The sequence below is a fragment of the Entelurus aequoreus genome, linkage group LG15 (assembly GCF_033978785.1).
Source record: "Entelurus aequoreus isolate RoL-2023_Sb linkage group LG15, RoL_Eaeq_v1.1, whole genome shotgun sequence".
In the NCBI taxonomy this organism is placed as follows: Eukaryota; Metazoa; Chordata; class Actinopteri; order Syngnathiformes; family Syngnathidae; genus Entelurus; species Entelurus aequoreus.
In genome coordinates, this window is record NC_084745.1 from 38,695,039 (window position 1) to 38,709,579 (window position 14,541).

The 14,541-nt window shown below is 41.1% G+C and overlaps 1 protein-coding gene across 6 annotated transcripts in view; it reads left to right on the top strand.

The window, feature by feature from the left end:
* Positions 1 to 14,541, top strand: part of LOC133630133 (myomesin-1-like) — an 89,451-nt gene that overhangs the window by 61,296 nt on the left and 13,614 nt on the right. For 5 of the 6 annotated variants that reach the window (XM_062021479.1, XM_062021477.1, XM_062021481.1 and 2 more), the window contains 2 exons: positions 4,722 to 4,777; positions 4,851 to 5,066. In XM_062021479.1, the coding sequence (XP_061877463.1) occupies positions 4,722 to 4,777; positions 4,851 to 5,066 (272 nt within the window). Of the gene's footprint in view, positions 1 to 4,721; positions 4,778 to 4,850; positions 6,848 to 14,541 lie in introns of those variants that run through there. The other variant, XM_062021482.1, reaches the window with a different exon arrangement.

Consider the following 14,541-nt stretch of genomic DNA (forward strand, 5'->3'; position numbering starts at 1 on the left):
GGTACACACGTTGCTGTGTTTAAAGAATATAGTGTAACCACCTGCTGAAGTAGATGTTGTCTTCTTGAGTTGCGTAAATGAGTGAGGAGACGTGCGTGTGGAAGGAACGAGATATGTTGAGCTGTGTTAGTATAGCTTGCTCAATAAAAGTTTAAAAAGAGCGTCAGACTTGATGTGCACTTCTTCTGGACGCTACAATTGGTGGCAGAAGTAAAACTTTGCGCATACTGCACTGTTTGTGTGCTACGTCATCGGGAGGTACGTGCCACGTGAGGAGCTCGCCGCAAAGAGAGAGAGAGAGAGAGAGAGAGCGTTTACAGGTGCAGCCACGCTGCTTGCCACGGGGGGAATTCCGCCCTCAATGAAGACTCCCAGGTTTGATGGCAAGGCGAACTGGGAGGCATTTCATCCCACTTGTGACATCAATTGTAGCGTCCAGAAGAAGTGCACACCAAGTCTGATGCACTTTTTAAACTTTTATTGAGCAAGCTATACTAACACAGCTCAACTTATCTCGTTCTTTCCAAAAGGAAAACCAATCCTCACTCCTCATTTCCGCAACAGCAACGCTTCCTCCTTCTGCGCCAATCACCTTACAGGCGTGCTACGTTCACGTTTTCTTATCTGGTTAAATAAAGGTTTTACAACAAAGAGGATGCAGGATAAAATGACAGAAATTGAAATTTTTGTATTGTAATATACATCAGGAAGTGTTGTGTAAGAAAGTGTTAAAAATAAAACCATCAAAAGCCATCTGCTTTTGTATAAAGATAAGTTAGGTTAAATGAAAATATTATTATTATTATTATCTATCTTACGGTATATCAAAAATAATTTGAGCAAAATTTAATTGAAATATTGTCAGTGTGGCCCTCCAGCAGTGCTCGGGTTGCTCATGCGGCCCCCGGTAAAAATTAATTGCCCACCCCTGCTGTAGTGAGACAGCGTAAGCAGGGCATGATCTGCCCACGCAGCCAATCATCATCAGTGCATTTACAACAAGGTCATCATCCCTACCCCTTCTCTCTGCATGCAGCTGATGTGCGGCCAAAACCTGACCCCTTCTGCTTCATTCAACCAAACTTTAGTAATGAGCCACTTCACATTCTTAATAACAACAACGACGTTGCTACGATGGGAACAGTAATTCATTAGATTACTCCTTACTGAAAATAATAACAACATTACTAACGTTGTTATACTCTAACGCCGCTATTGCTATAACTGGCCAACAAGAGCTGGCACATTTCACTCCGATCACTGACAAAACAGTGGAAGAGTTCATCCATAGTCTCAGTCCATAAACATGCTGCCTTGATTTTTAAAATCTGTGCTGAGCTGTTTATTAGCTCAATTTGCTCATCTAGTTAAAAGCGGTAGAAAATGGACAGAAGGATAGTTAATATCTCACTTTACTTATAGAACTCTGACTGAAAGATTTCCAAAGGCCTTAATACGGCTGTCATTTTAAGGAAGAGTAGTCTTTTATCTGTAACTATCAAATCAAAACATTTTTGGGCAAAATCCTGTTTAAAGTTGTAAACCAGCATCTTAGCATACTTGCCAACCTTGAGACCTCCAATATCGGGAGGTGTGTGTGTGTGTGTGTGTGTGTGTGTGGGGGGGGGGTTAGGGGCGTGGTTAAGAGGAGAGTATATTTACAGCTAGAATTTACCAACTCAAGTATTTCACATATATATATATATATATATATATATATATATATATATATATATATATATATATATATATATATATATATATATATATATATATATATACTTGACTTTCAGTGAATTCTAGCTATATATATATATATATATATATATATATATATATATATATATATATATATATATATATATATATATATATATATATATTTATTTTATTATATATATAAATAAAATAAATACTTGAATTTTAGTGTTCATTTATTTACACATATACACACACACACACACACACAACACTCATCTACTCATTGTTGTACTTGAAAGTACAATGCTTTGTTAAGGGTTGAATTGTCCATCCTCTTTCTATTCTCTGTCACTATTTTTCTAACCATGCTGAACACCCTCTCTGATGATGCATTGCTGTGTGGCACGCACAAAAGTGCTTTCATCAAATGCACGAGAGTGTGGAATCTTCCATCTCTCCCTAGCATGGCCCAAAACCGGTCAATCCTTGCTTCCTGGGGAAGATCTTCCCTGGCAAGCAATTTGTACTCCAGTACTTGTACCCGGAGGCTGGTCAGGTCCAATCGCAGCTGCGGCAGACTTTTTTTGGGGGGGGGCGTGGCCTCCAGCTCCGGCTGAATACCGGGAGTTTGTCGGGAGAAAATCTCTGTCGGGAGGTTGTCGGGAGAGGCGCTGAATATCAGGATTCTCCCGCTAAAAACGGGAGGGTTGGCAAGTATGATCTTAGTGACTTTCTCCTCTAAAAATGTGTTTGATCATTTCCAATCAGGCTTTGGGCCCCACCCTCCACAGCACTGAAACAGCTCTGCTCAAGGTGGCAAATGATATCCACATGAAAACAGACGCAGGCAAAGTCTCAGTCTGAGTTCTGCTGGACCTGACCTTTGACACAGTTGACCGTACTATCTTATTACAGACTGTAGAAAACTGGGTGAGAATATCCGGTACTGTTCTTAAAGGGGAACTGCTCTTTTTGGGGAATTTCGTTCACAATGATTATGAGGGACAAGAATACAAAAGGGTTTTTTCTCCGCTTTCTAACATATAAAAAACATCTCGTTCTCGGTGGCTAGCAATGCAACTAATGGCCCCCCGCGACCCCGAAGGGAATAAGCGGTAGAAAATGGATGGATGTATGGAATTCTACCTCTAAATCACTTTAAAAATGCATTAAAAAATTGTCATTAGTACTTAATTTACGTTTCGTAGAATGTACAATAACCAAGCTGTAGCGACATTGTTATTACAAGAGCGAACTCTAAGGAACTATTTTTCTATTGTAGTAACACATTGGCGTGCTTCGATATTAGCCATAAAGGCTAACTACAGCAAGAGGTAAGATAGCTTCTACAACAACACGAAACATGTTTGAGTTTGTAATGCACAACACTGCGATACAACATCAATTTGTACTGACTGAAAAACACGAACAATCATATTTTAGTATCTGTAAAGTATTAGCCCACATTTAATCTTTTTTTGTACAAAGCTGAACGAGCCAGACAGCGTATGTACTGTAGTTGTACTAACACGCATGGCGTGCTGCGTGTATCATGATCGTTACTAAAATGATTCGCTCGATGGACAATTGTTCGTCTGGTCCAGCTGGCCGGGGATGTTTCCTGTTGATTTTGGGTAAGCAATCAATTTATGTAAAAATAGCTCGGCTCCAAGTTACATTTTTATAGCGTCAAAATCGCTTTTATCCCCATCTCCCGGCTTCCAAATTACTCCAACGTCTCACTCTTCTTTTGTGCTTGCCTTTATAAGCAGCTGTATATTTAGCTCCAAAAGTATAAGGTTTTAAATCCTCAACTGTCCAAAGATAGTCGTCTTTGTCGTCTTTTACTAAGTCTGCCATTGTTAGAAAACACTCTTGTGTTTGATTCTGGAAGTAGGAACACACATGTTGCCAGAAGTCAGACGTGCACTGCTATGGAAACAGAAGTCAATGCGCGGAAAAAAATCAGTCCCGTAAATGATTGAAATGATAAAAATACTGTAAATATTGAACATTTTACATATTGTTATAAAAGTGTCTGTTATTACATTATATATAGACTTGCAGTGTGTAAATAAAATGTTGCTGGAGGGTTTCAAAGTTGTTTTAGAGGGATTTGAAAGCTACAACAGAGACTACCATTAGCCACATTTTTCAAGAGTTTTTTATCATCTTTAATATTGTAAAAAAAAGATACATATATCTATATATGTTTTCTTGATTCTCACAAATGATTGTGAACGATAGGCAAAATTTTAAAAAAAAAGGGCAGTTCTCCTTTAACTGGTTCAAGTCCTATCTCGATCCCAGGTAGATGGTTGGAATTTGTGTGTCTCTGACCAAATGGCTATGACCTGAAGTAATTCTCCGAGGTCAAATCTGGGACCCCAATTGTTCAAATGATACATGCTGCCAATACGTCCATACATTTAGTCCGTCAATAGTCTCTCTCATCTCATCAGTCCATTAAAGCACCCAACCCTAACCCATAATACATCTTCAACAGTGTCTTGTTCCTTACTTTGACCATGACTCTAATGACTCTGAACACTTTCTGGACATTCCAACTGTGGAACATGTAACGCCTGGAGGATAATGCCTTCCTGCAAGCTTCAACTTTGATTGTTCTCAAATATTTGACACTTGATTTATTCTCAACATGTTTCTTTGCCTTCTATTTTATTATATTATTATTTTTTATTATATTATATGCCTATCATATATTTGACTTTCACATCTTTACCATTTCGTGTGTGCTGTATCCTCTAAAAGACTTTTCCAATGTTTGATGTCTTTTTGTCCATTTAGCATGAGAACAAGAAGCTTTCTAATAGATGTGCACACCTTGATATGAACTGTTTATCTACTTAGGCCACACCCTTGCTCATGCTTATGTGCAGAAATCATTCTAATTGAAATTGTACTAATTCATTTATCATGATTTTGCATATTTTTTAAGATTTGCAGGGGGTGTATTGTTCCTCTGTTGACAAAGATACTGTGTTTGTTGTTTAATTTAGATCGCGCTCGAGTGGCAGGAGGCCTTCCAGATGTGGTCACCATCCAGGAGGGCAAGGTAGTGGATAAACAATTCTTCGAATCGTTCCATTGTAGACTGTAGCTCGTGTTTTAATGTTAAATCCCTTCAGGCCCTCCAGCTCACCTGCAATATTTCGGGCGACCCTCTGCCGGAGGTGACCTGGCTAAAGAATGAGAAGGAGCTGACATCGGACGAGCACTGCATCCTCAAGTTAGAATCTGGCAAGTTTGCTAGCTTCACCATCACAGGTGTGAGCACATTGGACACGGGCAAGTACAGCATCCTGGTGAAGAACAAGTACGGAACGGAGAGCGCAGACTTTACCGTAAGTGTTTTCATCCCAGAAGAGGTGGGTGGCAAGAAAAAATAAGCCAGTGCTCAAAATGTGACTGAGAAAAAAAGGTTTTGTAGAAGTGTTTTGTGAAGAAAATTACTCTAAAGGTGCTGAACGACAAAATGAACACTAGAAACATAGAACCTCTTTCAAAGCAACAATCCTGAACACAGGCCAACCTGCTCCACCTCAGTCTTGCAGGTGACCCTTCATCTATTGAGCCTGATGCAAGTAGTCTGTAACACAAAAAGTCTCAAAGAATTCTTCTGCCTGAATCTTGATCACATTCTGCACCAAATTGTAACGCAACCTTATTTAATGCCCAGTTCACACCATGATTGTCATTATTGGTGAAACGTGGAGCTGTGGTGGTGAGCGCATCTGTCCTTGACATGAAGTGCGGCTGCCGTGGCAATCGTAGAAACATTTTGGACGGTTAAAACAATTTCCACAATAAACATGATCTACTAGATTTAAAAAAAAGGAAACGCTCCATCATGCCGCGTTGCGATGCAATCTGTTATGCATAATTTCATAACATATCTGACAAGCTGATACACTTCAATGCACTACCAACTGCCTCTCTACTGCTCTTCTGGCTCTTCTTTGTGGCTGGTCTAGTAGATAGTCCTCTTCTTGCTCTAGGACAGTGACGTAAGCATATGATTATCATTATTATTATTATTATTAAGCATAGAATAGCATGTTAAATGTGATGTTGTCTTCATCAAGAGCTCCTGCTATGGTGAATGTCCTCAACGAAATGAGCAAGGACAATACATCAGCCTCTTTTATATATCAGGTCTCCAATCGGCTTTGTTTCTAATAGCAACACAACGTAACTGATGTATGAGAACGTTCAATAGTGCATTAAATCTGCGCTCTAATCACATCTTAATACATCTGAACGGGCCATCCATCTTGTCATAATCGCCACCAAATCTTATTAGAACTTATCACACCGTCTACTTAGGTGAAATCTGACCACAAGTTACGAGCAGGCAATGGTGGTGATTGCATGACAGTGTGAATGGGGCATAAGAAGTGCCTGCACAGTTTCCACAACTTGGAACTAAATGTCAAATTCAAAAAGGCATTAAAATATTTTCAAATGTTCGGATGGTTAGAATATTTGACTTATGACATTGTTAGCTTGGTCTATTAAAATACATAGAAGCTTATCTTCATGTTTCTTCATTTTCTCCAAAGTATGACAACTTCGCTGCACACCACATTTTATGTTAGCGTTCCTTGAAATAGAGGAAAGCTCACTCTCTAGGATGCTGCATTCAAGAACATGAGTTCCTCACTTTCTAGGACATTTGGAATGTATAAGTTCCTCACTTTCTAGGACGATGCATTCAAGAACATAAGTTCCTCACCTTCTTGGACATTTAGAACATACATCCCTCACTTTCTAGGACATATAGAACATAAGTTCCTCAATTCCTATGAGAGAACATAAGTTGTTTTCAATGCTGACTTTTCCCTCATTATTCAGTATAAAAAAAACAGACTTCATGTCATACATGAACATATAGTGATCACTTTAGCGAGATGCATTTTTTACCAATAAATATCGAGTGAAAGCATTTGAAGAAGTCTGCCAATCTTAAATGAAAATGAAGTAAACATGATGTTCATGTGAACATCCCTTCACTGTGTCCCTGTCCAAAGTCAAGATGGCTTCCACCTTCACTATCACTCATCACACTTTGCTCATATTGTTTATGTTCATTTTTGGAATGCTTCCTACTTCCTGTAAAACTAATAAAAACAACTGCATAAAGACCCCAAACTGTGTTTTTTGTCACCCCTTCGCCTTGTCAACATTTACACTTTCTTCACCTCAATACTCATTTTTTGTGGACATCCCGAGGATCACACCACCAGCATGGACAGGACCCCACCTCCACCCTCGAACACCATAATCCAACCCTCATCAAAATATTTGTTCAATATTTTTTTTTTTTATTTGTGATGTCGCTGAGGAAAATAAATGTTCACATGGAAGGAATCATCTGAACAGCCACCTATAGCGATTGTCAATTTGTAATGTCACTTTGCTCCTCAGGAGGTGATGGTGAGCCCACACAAATTATAGGGGTAAGGTCAACTCGACTAGACACGCTATCCACCTATCATTATCGAATGGTTCCTGTGTGGAACAGTGGAACCAGGGAATGTTAGTTTGTTGATCAAAGTTCCGGTTGGCTTTATGGGACCATTGTGCATCGTAACAATCATTCTTATTCCCAAGCTAAAGACAACATAAAACTATTTAGAAGCTTCTCATAAATACAAAGCATAAAACAATTGTAATTACAATACAACGTTACAAACTTCACAACTTAAGTCAAAAGTTGTAGTAGATAACATACAGTAAATTTGTATTAACAAATATTACAAATACTTGCAGACATTCTAGGACCTTGACTCTGTATATATTAGAGCAGCACTTTCCTGAAGCCATCACATCACATAGAGTTTATGGCGGACATCAACGTTTTTAGCAGGATCGTCTTTAGGTTCACCTTTACTCTGTGGAGACTTGTGAGCTGAAAGTGGCTCTCTGAAGTTAATGTGTTTGTGGATATTTTTTTTAGAGCAACAACTAGAGAGAACAAAGTTATGATAATCCTAATCTTGGTTTGGTGGTGGTTAATGTGTGAGAAGAAGGAGAATGGTCGGTAGGACACAGTGTAGGCTTCCTTATACTTTAAACCAGGGTACCCAAACCTTTAGACTCGGGGCCCACATTGGGTTAAAAGAATTTGGTCGGGGGCCGAGCTATCTGGTTGTGTGTGTGATGCCCCTCTCTTGTCCCCACAATTTTCCCCCTATGTCGTCATTTTTCTTTTTCCTCTTTCTATCCCCTCAGCGTCAAACACTAATATATCCAAACATTTAATTAAGCCAAATACAAATAGGCAACAAGAGAATTATCACAAACTTCTCTTTTGTAAAGTAAATATGTACAGCAGAAATGAGCATTTCCATCAACAAAATGATTTGCTAGAGCATTTTTTCTTTTTTTTACTGTGGGCTGTAGTTTGGGGACCCCTGCTTTAAACCTTCAAAAACAACCATTTCTTCTCTAAGCTCTCATCACTTTTCCACAAACAATAACTTCTAAGACTCTAGATTCTTTTAAGGGGCTGACACAGTGCAGTGTCCAAGTCAGAGAACGTTCATCTTTTGCTGACATTCTTTTGCTCTGTTTTTTCTACATTTAAAACACTTCTTTATCTTCTACATAACATGTAATGGTGGTTTTCGGGTAAAAAGTATGCACAGATAATGTTCTACAGACCATCTTTAAGCCGCTCTCTGACCGTCTCTTTAGGATGAACCATTTTGTGGGCAGTTTTACGTGCCTCCACTCTGACTGCGTCTTCTCCCCGTCAGCAATGGTATAGTTTTTAGCGCTTTCCATATCAAATCTACTGACTAATATAACTTCAAACTATACCCTACTTTGTATTAGAAATGGCAACAGTACAGGATACATGTGCATGTACAAGTCTGTGATGTACCAGTCTGCCCTACAACAAGAGGATAGAGAAAAAGAAGGAACTTACTACATTGTTGGACTACAATAGTGGACTCGCGCAAACAAATCATCGGGTAAAACTTTACCATATGGAAATCTCCTGGCGTCGTTCGGAGGAAGTATGAAGGAAGGCAAGATTGTTTTAATGCCTCCATGGTTTGATTTAAAATTTCCGGGTCTTGTGCAGATCCCAAATACACAAAAACAGGTACCAATAGGTAAGAGAAGTTGGTTTTGTATAATAGGTCACCTTTAATAAAATAATAAAAAAACATTTAATCAGGGTAGTGTTAACATTCATGTTGTTAATTTTTTTCCAAAAGCAGGTTGCACATGCTGAACTAAAATCAATAAATAATGTTTGACCATAAACTTTAGTCTCTTCCAGATGCTTAAAAACAAAGTGCAACATGCATACAATTGCATCCTCAATACTACATTAATGTTTATAGGCAAATTTATCTTGGACTCCACTTCTGTTTTGAGCAGTGACACAATTTTTTAAAAACATTTTACATTTATCAAGGTCAAGGCTAGAGGGCGAAAGTTATTGTTGTCTTTAGCTCCAGGCTTTTTGGGCAGAGGTGTTATGACCTCTTCCACAGAGCTAGGACAGTGTGGGGGTCTGATGACGACTCGAATATAAAGACATTATGCTGGTGTCAGTTCCTTTGCACAGCTTTTGAACAGAAAAGCCAGCAATATATTTGGCCCAAAAGATTTATTAGTTTACACTGTACAAAAAAGGAGGCTGGCTGCTATGTGGATGCACCTCCAGCGAATCGGGGGTATCAGGCCATGGTAAGGACTACCTCACACATACAGTCTGTCCTTTGCCTGTAGTTCTCTGCTTTTTGTGTGTTTACTTGTTCGTAGCTCTTTGTTTTTCAACTGTGATTGTTTTTAAAGGGCTTTATAAATAAAGTTGGTATGGTATGATATGGTAAGAACAATTCCCTGAGTCAAATCTCAAATATGAATCTTTCTGTTATGGTTGGAGGAGGGAGTTGTGACGACACAGAACCACAAGGGGGCAATATTGCTCCGTGTATATATATATATATATATATTTTTTATATATATATATATATATATATATATATATATATATATATATATATATATATATATATATATATATATATATATATATATATATATATATATATATATATTTGGCTGGAAAATTTTTTAAAATATATATATATATATATATATATATATATATATATATATATATATATATATATATATATATATATAAATATACACAATATAATAAATAATGAACAATACATATAATTAAACAACAAGGAATGGTGTGTGACAAAATCCAAGAGTGTGTATGGTGTAATACTATGTGTAGGAATTAATTGCTGAGTGTTACCAGAAGTGATGAGTGAGAGGCGGAAGATCAGGAGGAAAAGGCAGAGCTCGGAGGTCCATGAGGCGGGCAGGAAGTCGGGGACTAAGCCGGGCGTCAACAGGTCCGTGTCCAAAGCAAGGGGTCGAGATCCAAGAGGCAGTCCGGGAAACAGGGGGGGGCAAGGAATGACGAGACACACAGCAACGTCAACGCGGGAATGTAGGTCTGCAGTAGAATCGACAGAGAGGACACGAGACAATCAAATATGACGGGGAAGAAAAACACAGAGAGAGAGAGGGAGAGAGCGAGCATAAAGCACGATGATCACTTACTGTACGCCAACAGAAGGTGATCTTCTGGCGAGGGATGGCAGGTTGTGCAGGCTTTTGAAGGCAGGTCTGATCATCAGCTCCAGGTGTGCAGATTGCCGGCGATTGATTGCAGCTGTTCGCTGCCACTGGTCTCTTGGAGCTGCGCTCGGTGCAGTGCACAGATGAATGTGCACTGACGCGCGCCCGGGCCGCGACAGTACCCCCCTCCTATGGACAGCTTCCAGATGTCCTATGACCCGAATGAAAAGAACAAAAGTCAAGGGAGGGTGGAGGGGTGAATTGGTGGTGGGTCGCAAGCCCACATGTCCCCGAATCCACCGGGGGGGAGTCTGGTGGCGTCGGCGCCGCTGCGGCCGGCGACCAAGGAACGGCCAAGAAGCCGTAGGGAAGGTGGATGTGAGTGGTGCAACAAGCGTCCATGCACTGGTCGCAGATGGCGCCACATGCTGGCACCTGATAGCTGCCTGTGCGGCCGGCCAGCCGGAGGTTGCGGGGGCGACGATGCCGGAAACGAGTAGGACGATGTCATCGGGGCCAGAAACGAGGAGGACGATGTCGTCGGGACCGGTGACGAGGAGGACGATGACGTCGGGGACGTGGAGGACGATGTCGTCTGAGACGTGGAGGACGATGTCGTCGGAGACGTGGAGGACGATGTCGTCGGGGCCGGAGAGTTGGAGGACAATGTCGTCGGGGCCGGAGACGTGGAGGACGATGTCGTCGGAGCCGTAGACGTGGAGGACGATGTCGTTGGGGCCGAGACGTGGACGACGATGTCGTTGGAGCAGGCTGAGGAGCTGGCCAAGGTGCTTAAGCCTGGGCCAGCCGTGGAGCGGAAGCGGGCGCTGGCCATGGTGCTGAAGCGGCCGCTGGCTGTGGTGCTGAAGCAGGCGCTGGCCGTGGTGCTGAAGCGGGCGCTGGTCCTGGTGCTGACACGGGGGCTAGTCTTGGAGCTGGTACTGGTTCGAGAACCAGTCCGGGTGCTGATACTGGTATGGGTACCAGTCTAGGAGCGGGTGCTGGCTTGGGAACCAGCCTAGGAGCGGGTGCTGGCTCGGGGGCCAGCCTAGGAGCGGGTGGTGGTGGTCTGGCTGGGGACTGCGGCTGGGTAAAACGGAAGACAGGTGGTAGTAGTCTGGCAGGGGGTAGCCTGGCTGGGCGCAGTTGTGCTACCACACCAGCACAGCCACCAGTACTATTCCCCCCCTCCGAAAGCGGATGCCAGACGCTTCCTGCTGACTGAGGAACAGTCACTAAGGGTGGGAGGTGAGTGGCCAGGCGGCGGGTAAATTCTTCCATCCCTACCGCACTGCTAAACAGTCCAAGATATTGATGAGGAGGTGGGCTAGAGAAATTCTCCAGGGCGGAGGTAAAAGAAAAAGACATCCTGAGAGGGGCAAAAAGTCACTGGGGGCGGGGCTAAAGTCACTGGGAGCGGTGCTAAAGAAAAAAAAAATTGCGCTGTCTGGTCCCGAATAAATTGGCCGGAACATACTGTTATGGTTGGAGGAATGAACAATATATATAATTAAACAACAAGGAATGGTGTGTGACAAAATCAAAGAGTCTGTATGGTGTAATACTATGTGTAGGAATTAATTGCTCAGTGTTACCAGAAGTGATGAGTGAGAGGCGGAAGATCAGGAGGAAAAGGCAGAGCACGGAGGTCCATGAGGCGGGCAGGAAGTCGGGGACTACACGGGGTGTCAGCAGGTCTGTGTCCAAAGCGAGGGGTCGAGATCCAAGAGGCAGTCCGGGAAACGGGGGGGGGCAAGGAATGACGAGACACACAGCAAAGTCAACGTGGGAACGGAGGTCTGCAGTATAATCTCTCTCTCTCTGTGAGAGAGAGAGAGAGAGAGAGAGAGAGAGCGAACAAGATTGCATAAAGCACGATGATCACTTGATGTACGCCAACAGAAGGTTACGTTCCGGCGAGGGATGGCAGGTTGTCTGATCAGCTCCAGGTGTGCAGATTAGCAGCGATTGATTGCAGTTGTTCGCTGCCGCCGGTCTCTCCGAGCTGCGCTCGGTGCAGCGCACAGATGAATGCGCACTGACGCGCGCCCGGACTGTGACACTTTCAGCTCATTTGATTTTTCGCCATTTATCCAGGGTGATCATTTGCTTTCTTGCTGGATTCATATTTGTTGCTGATTTAATTGATTTTTAGTATTTGAAGTTAAGGGGCTACGTTCCATTGTTTGTCAGTGTTATTTTCTTGTGTTTGTTAGTTGTTTCAGTTCTTTTTGAACTTGTATCAGACTTGGTCTGTCTTTTTTTACTAAGCTTGTCTTTTCCTATTAAAGCACTCTTTGATTTCTTTTTTTATATTCTGTTTTTAGGATAGATAAGAACATTCCTCTTGGCTAATAAATGATCAACATAGAATTTCGCATAGGCTGTCACAGTCTCTGTGGCCTCGTCAAGCTCTAGAGCACAGGTGTCAAACTCAAGGCTCAGGGGTCAGATGTTGCCCGCCACTTCATTTTATTTGGCCCTCGAAAGCCTGGAAATAATATGTATCAATAAAGTACTGTAACTTTTCTTACTAAATGTATTCTTTCTTTCTATTTTGGGAGAAAAAAATGATATGTGCTCCATGTAAGCGCAAATTATGCTAACTTAAATATTGTCTAATTATGCACAAATATATTATCAAACATTCAAACCCTTTTTTTAAATAGAAATAAATACTAATAATAATTATTTCAAAGCAAGTTATCCATCAAATTGTGCAATGTAAAAGTAACAATAGATTTCATGATAAAATTGTGAAATTTACTGTGGTTTTTACAGCATTTTTCTCTAAATTAAAAAACTGCATTTTTTTTTTTACTGTAATAAACTGTGGTGCCATTTTGGCATTTACAGTAATACACCAAAACATCTACAGTTGTTGATTTGCAGTATTAAAAAAACAAACAAACTGGCAGCTCAGTTGCCAAAATGTTACTCCAAAATTGCATTTTTTTTTAAAAATTACAGTAAAAAACTAATGTAAATTTTACAGTAATATTCTGGCAACTGAGTTGCCTTTATTTATTTTTTTACCATAAAGACTGTTTTTCTATTTAAAGTAATTTACACTAAATTTTGAGGTTAAATTATTGCAATTTCAATCAATCAATCAATCAATGTTTATTTATATAGCCCTAAATCACAAGTGTCTCAAAGGGCTGTACAAGCCACAACGACATCCTCGGTACAGAGCCCACATATTAATTAATTTACCATGTGTTTTTACATTTTAGTATTTAAAAAATCTACTAACAAAATTAAAAAATTGTGTAATAATAGTATTCACTGTTAAAAGCGGCCCTTTGGGGCCAAACATAACTGCGACATGGCCCTCAGTGAAAACGACTTTGACACCTCTGCTCTAGAGTGTGAAATATTGTCTGTACACAGGAAACACCCTTTAAGAGTCTCAATGGAATCATCATACCACACATTAACAGACTTATGTACAATATGCAAGATTTGAAGTTTGATTTGTTTGAGGGAATCAGTACTGTGTTACAGTCCGAGTTCAGGGGGCTTTGCCTTTGCAGAATATCAGCACCCCTGATATTGCCGTAACATTTGTCCAAAATTCTGGTTCCCATATTGTTCAAAACCTGATAAGACAGTCTCTGGCTTACAGTGGTTGAAATCGATCAGAAAGAGAATAGTCGCTTCCAGTGTGCGCTGTGTCTAGAACCAGGCTATGGACACAGCTGCTTTGCCTGCATTGCATTGAAAACAGTGCCTATAATGGTGTTTCCAAACTCCCTTGGCAGGTAACAGAGGCTCATTGATATGCAAAGTAGTTATATGTCTGGGGTGCATACTGTCTCTAATTGTATATTGTTACCCCATTTGTCCCTCACATCATATGTATGCACACGCCTCTTCCTTTCTTTTTCGCCGTACGTGTCAGAGCAGTCATTGCGTACCAGGGAAAACCCATCCATGTGCAGCAGAGCTTTTAGGACTCCTTGGTGGCACCATGTTTCCGTGGATACCATAAGGTTAGCTGTTTTGTTTCAGGTTAGCTCTTTTGTTTAGGAGTCAGGATGATAGATGGCAGCTGCGGTTCACTGGATCTCCAGTGAAGTTGCTCACGGACGCCTACCCGCCTTCTTTGACATAGGTGGAGTTAGTTTCAGGTTGGATGTTCAACAGACATTCAACATACAGCCAAGCCAACTGTTTGTTCCCGGCATTGCCACG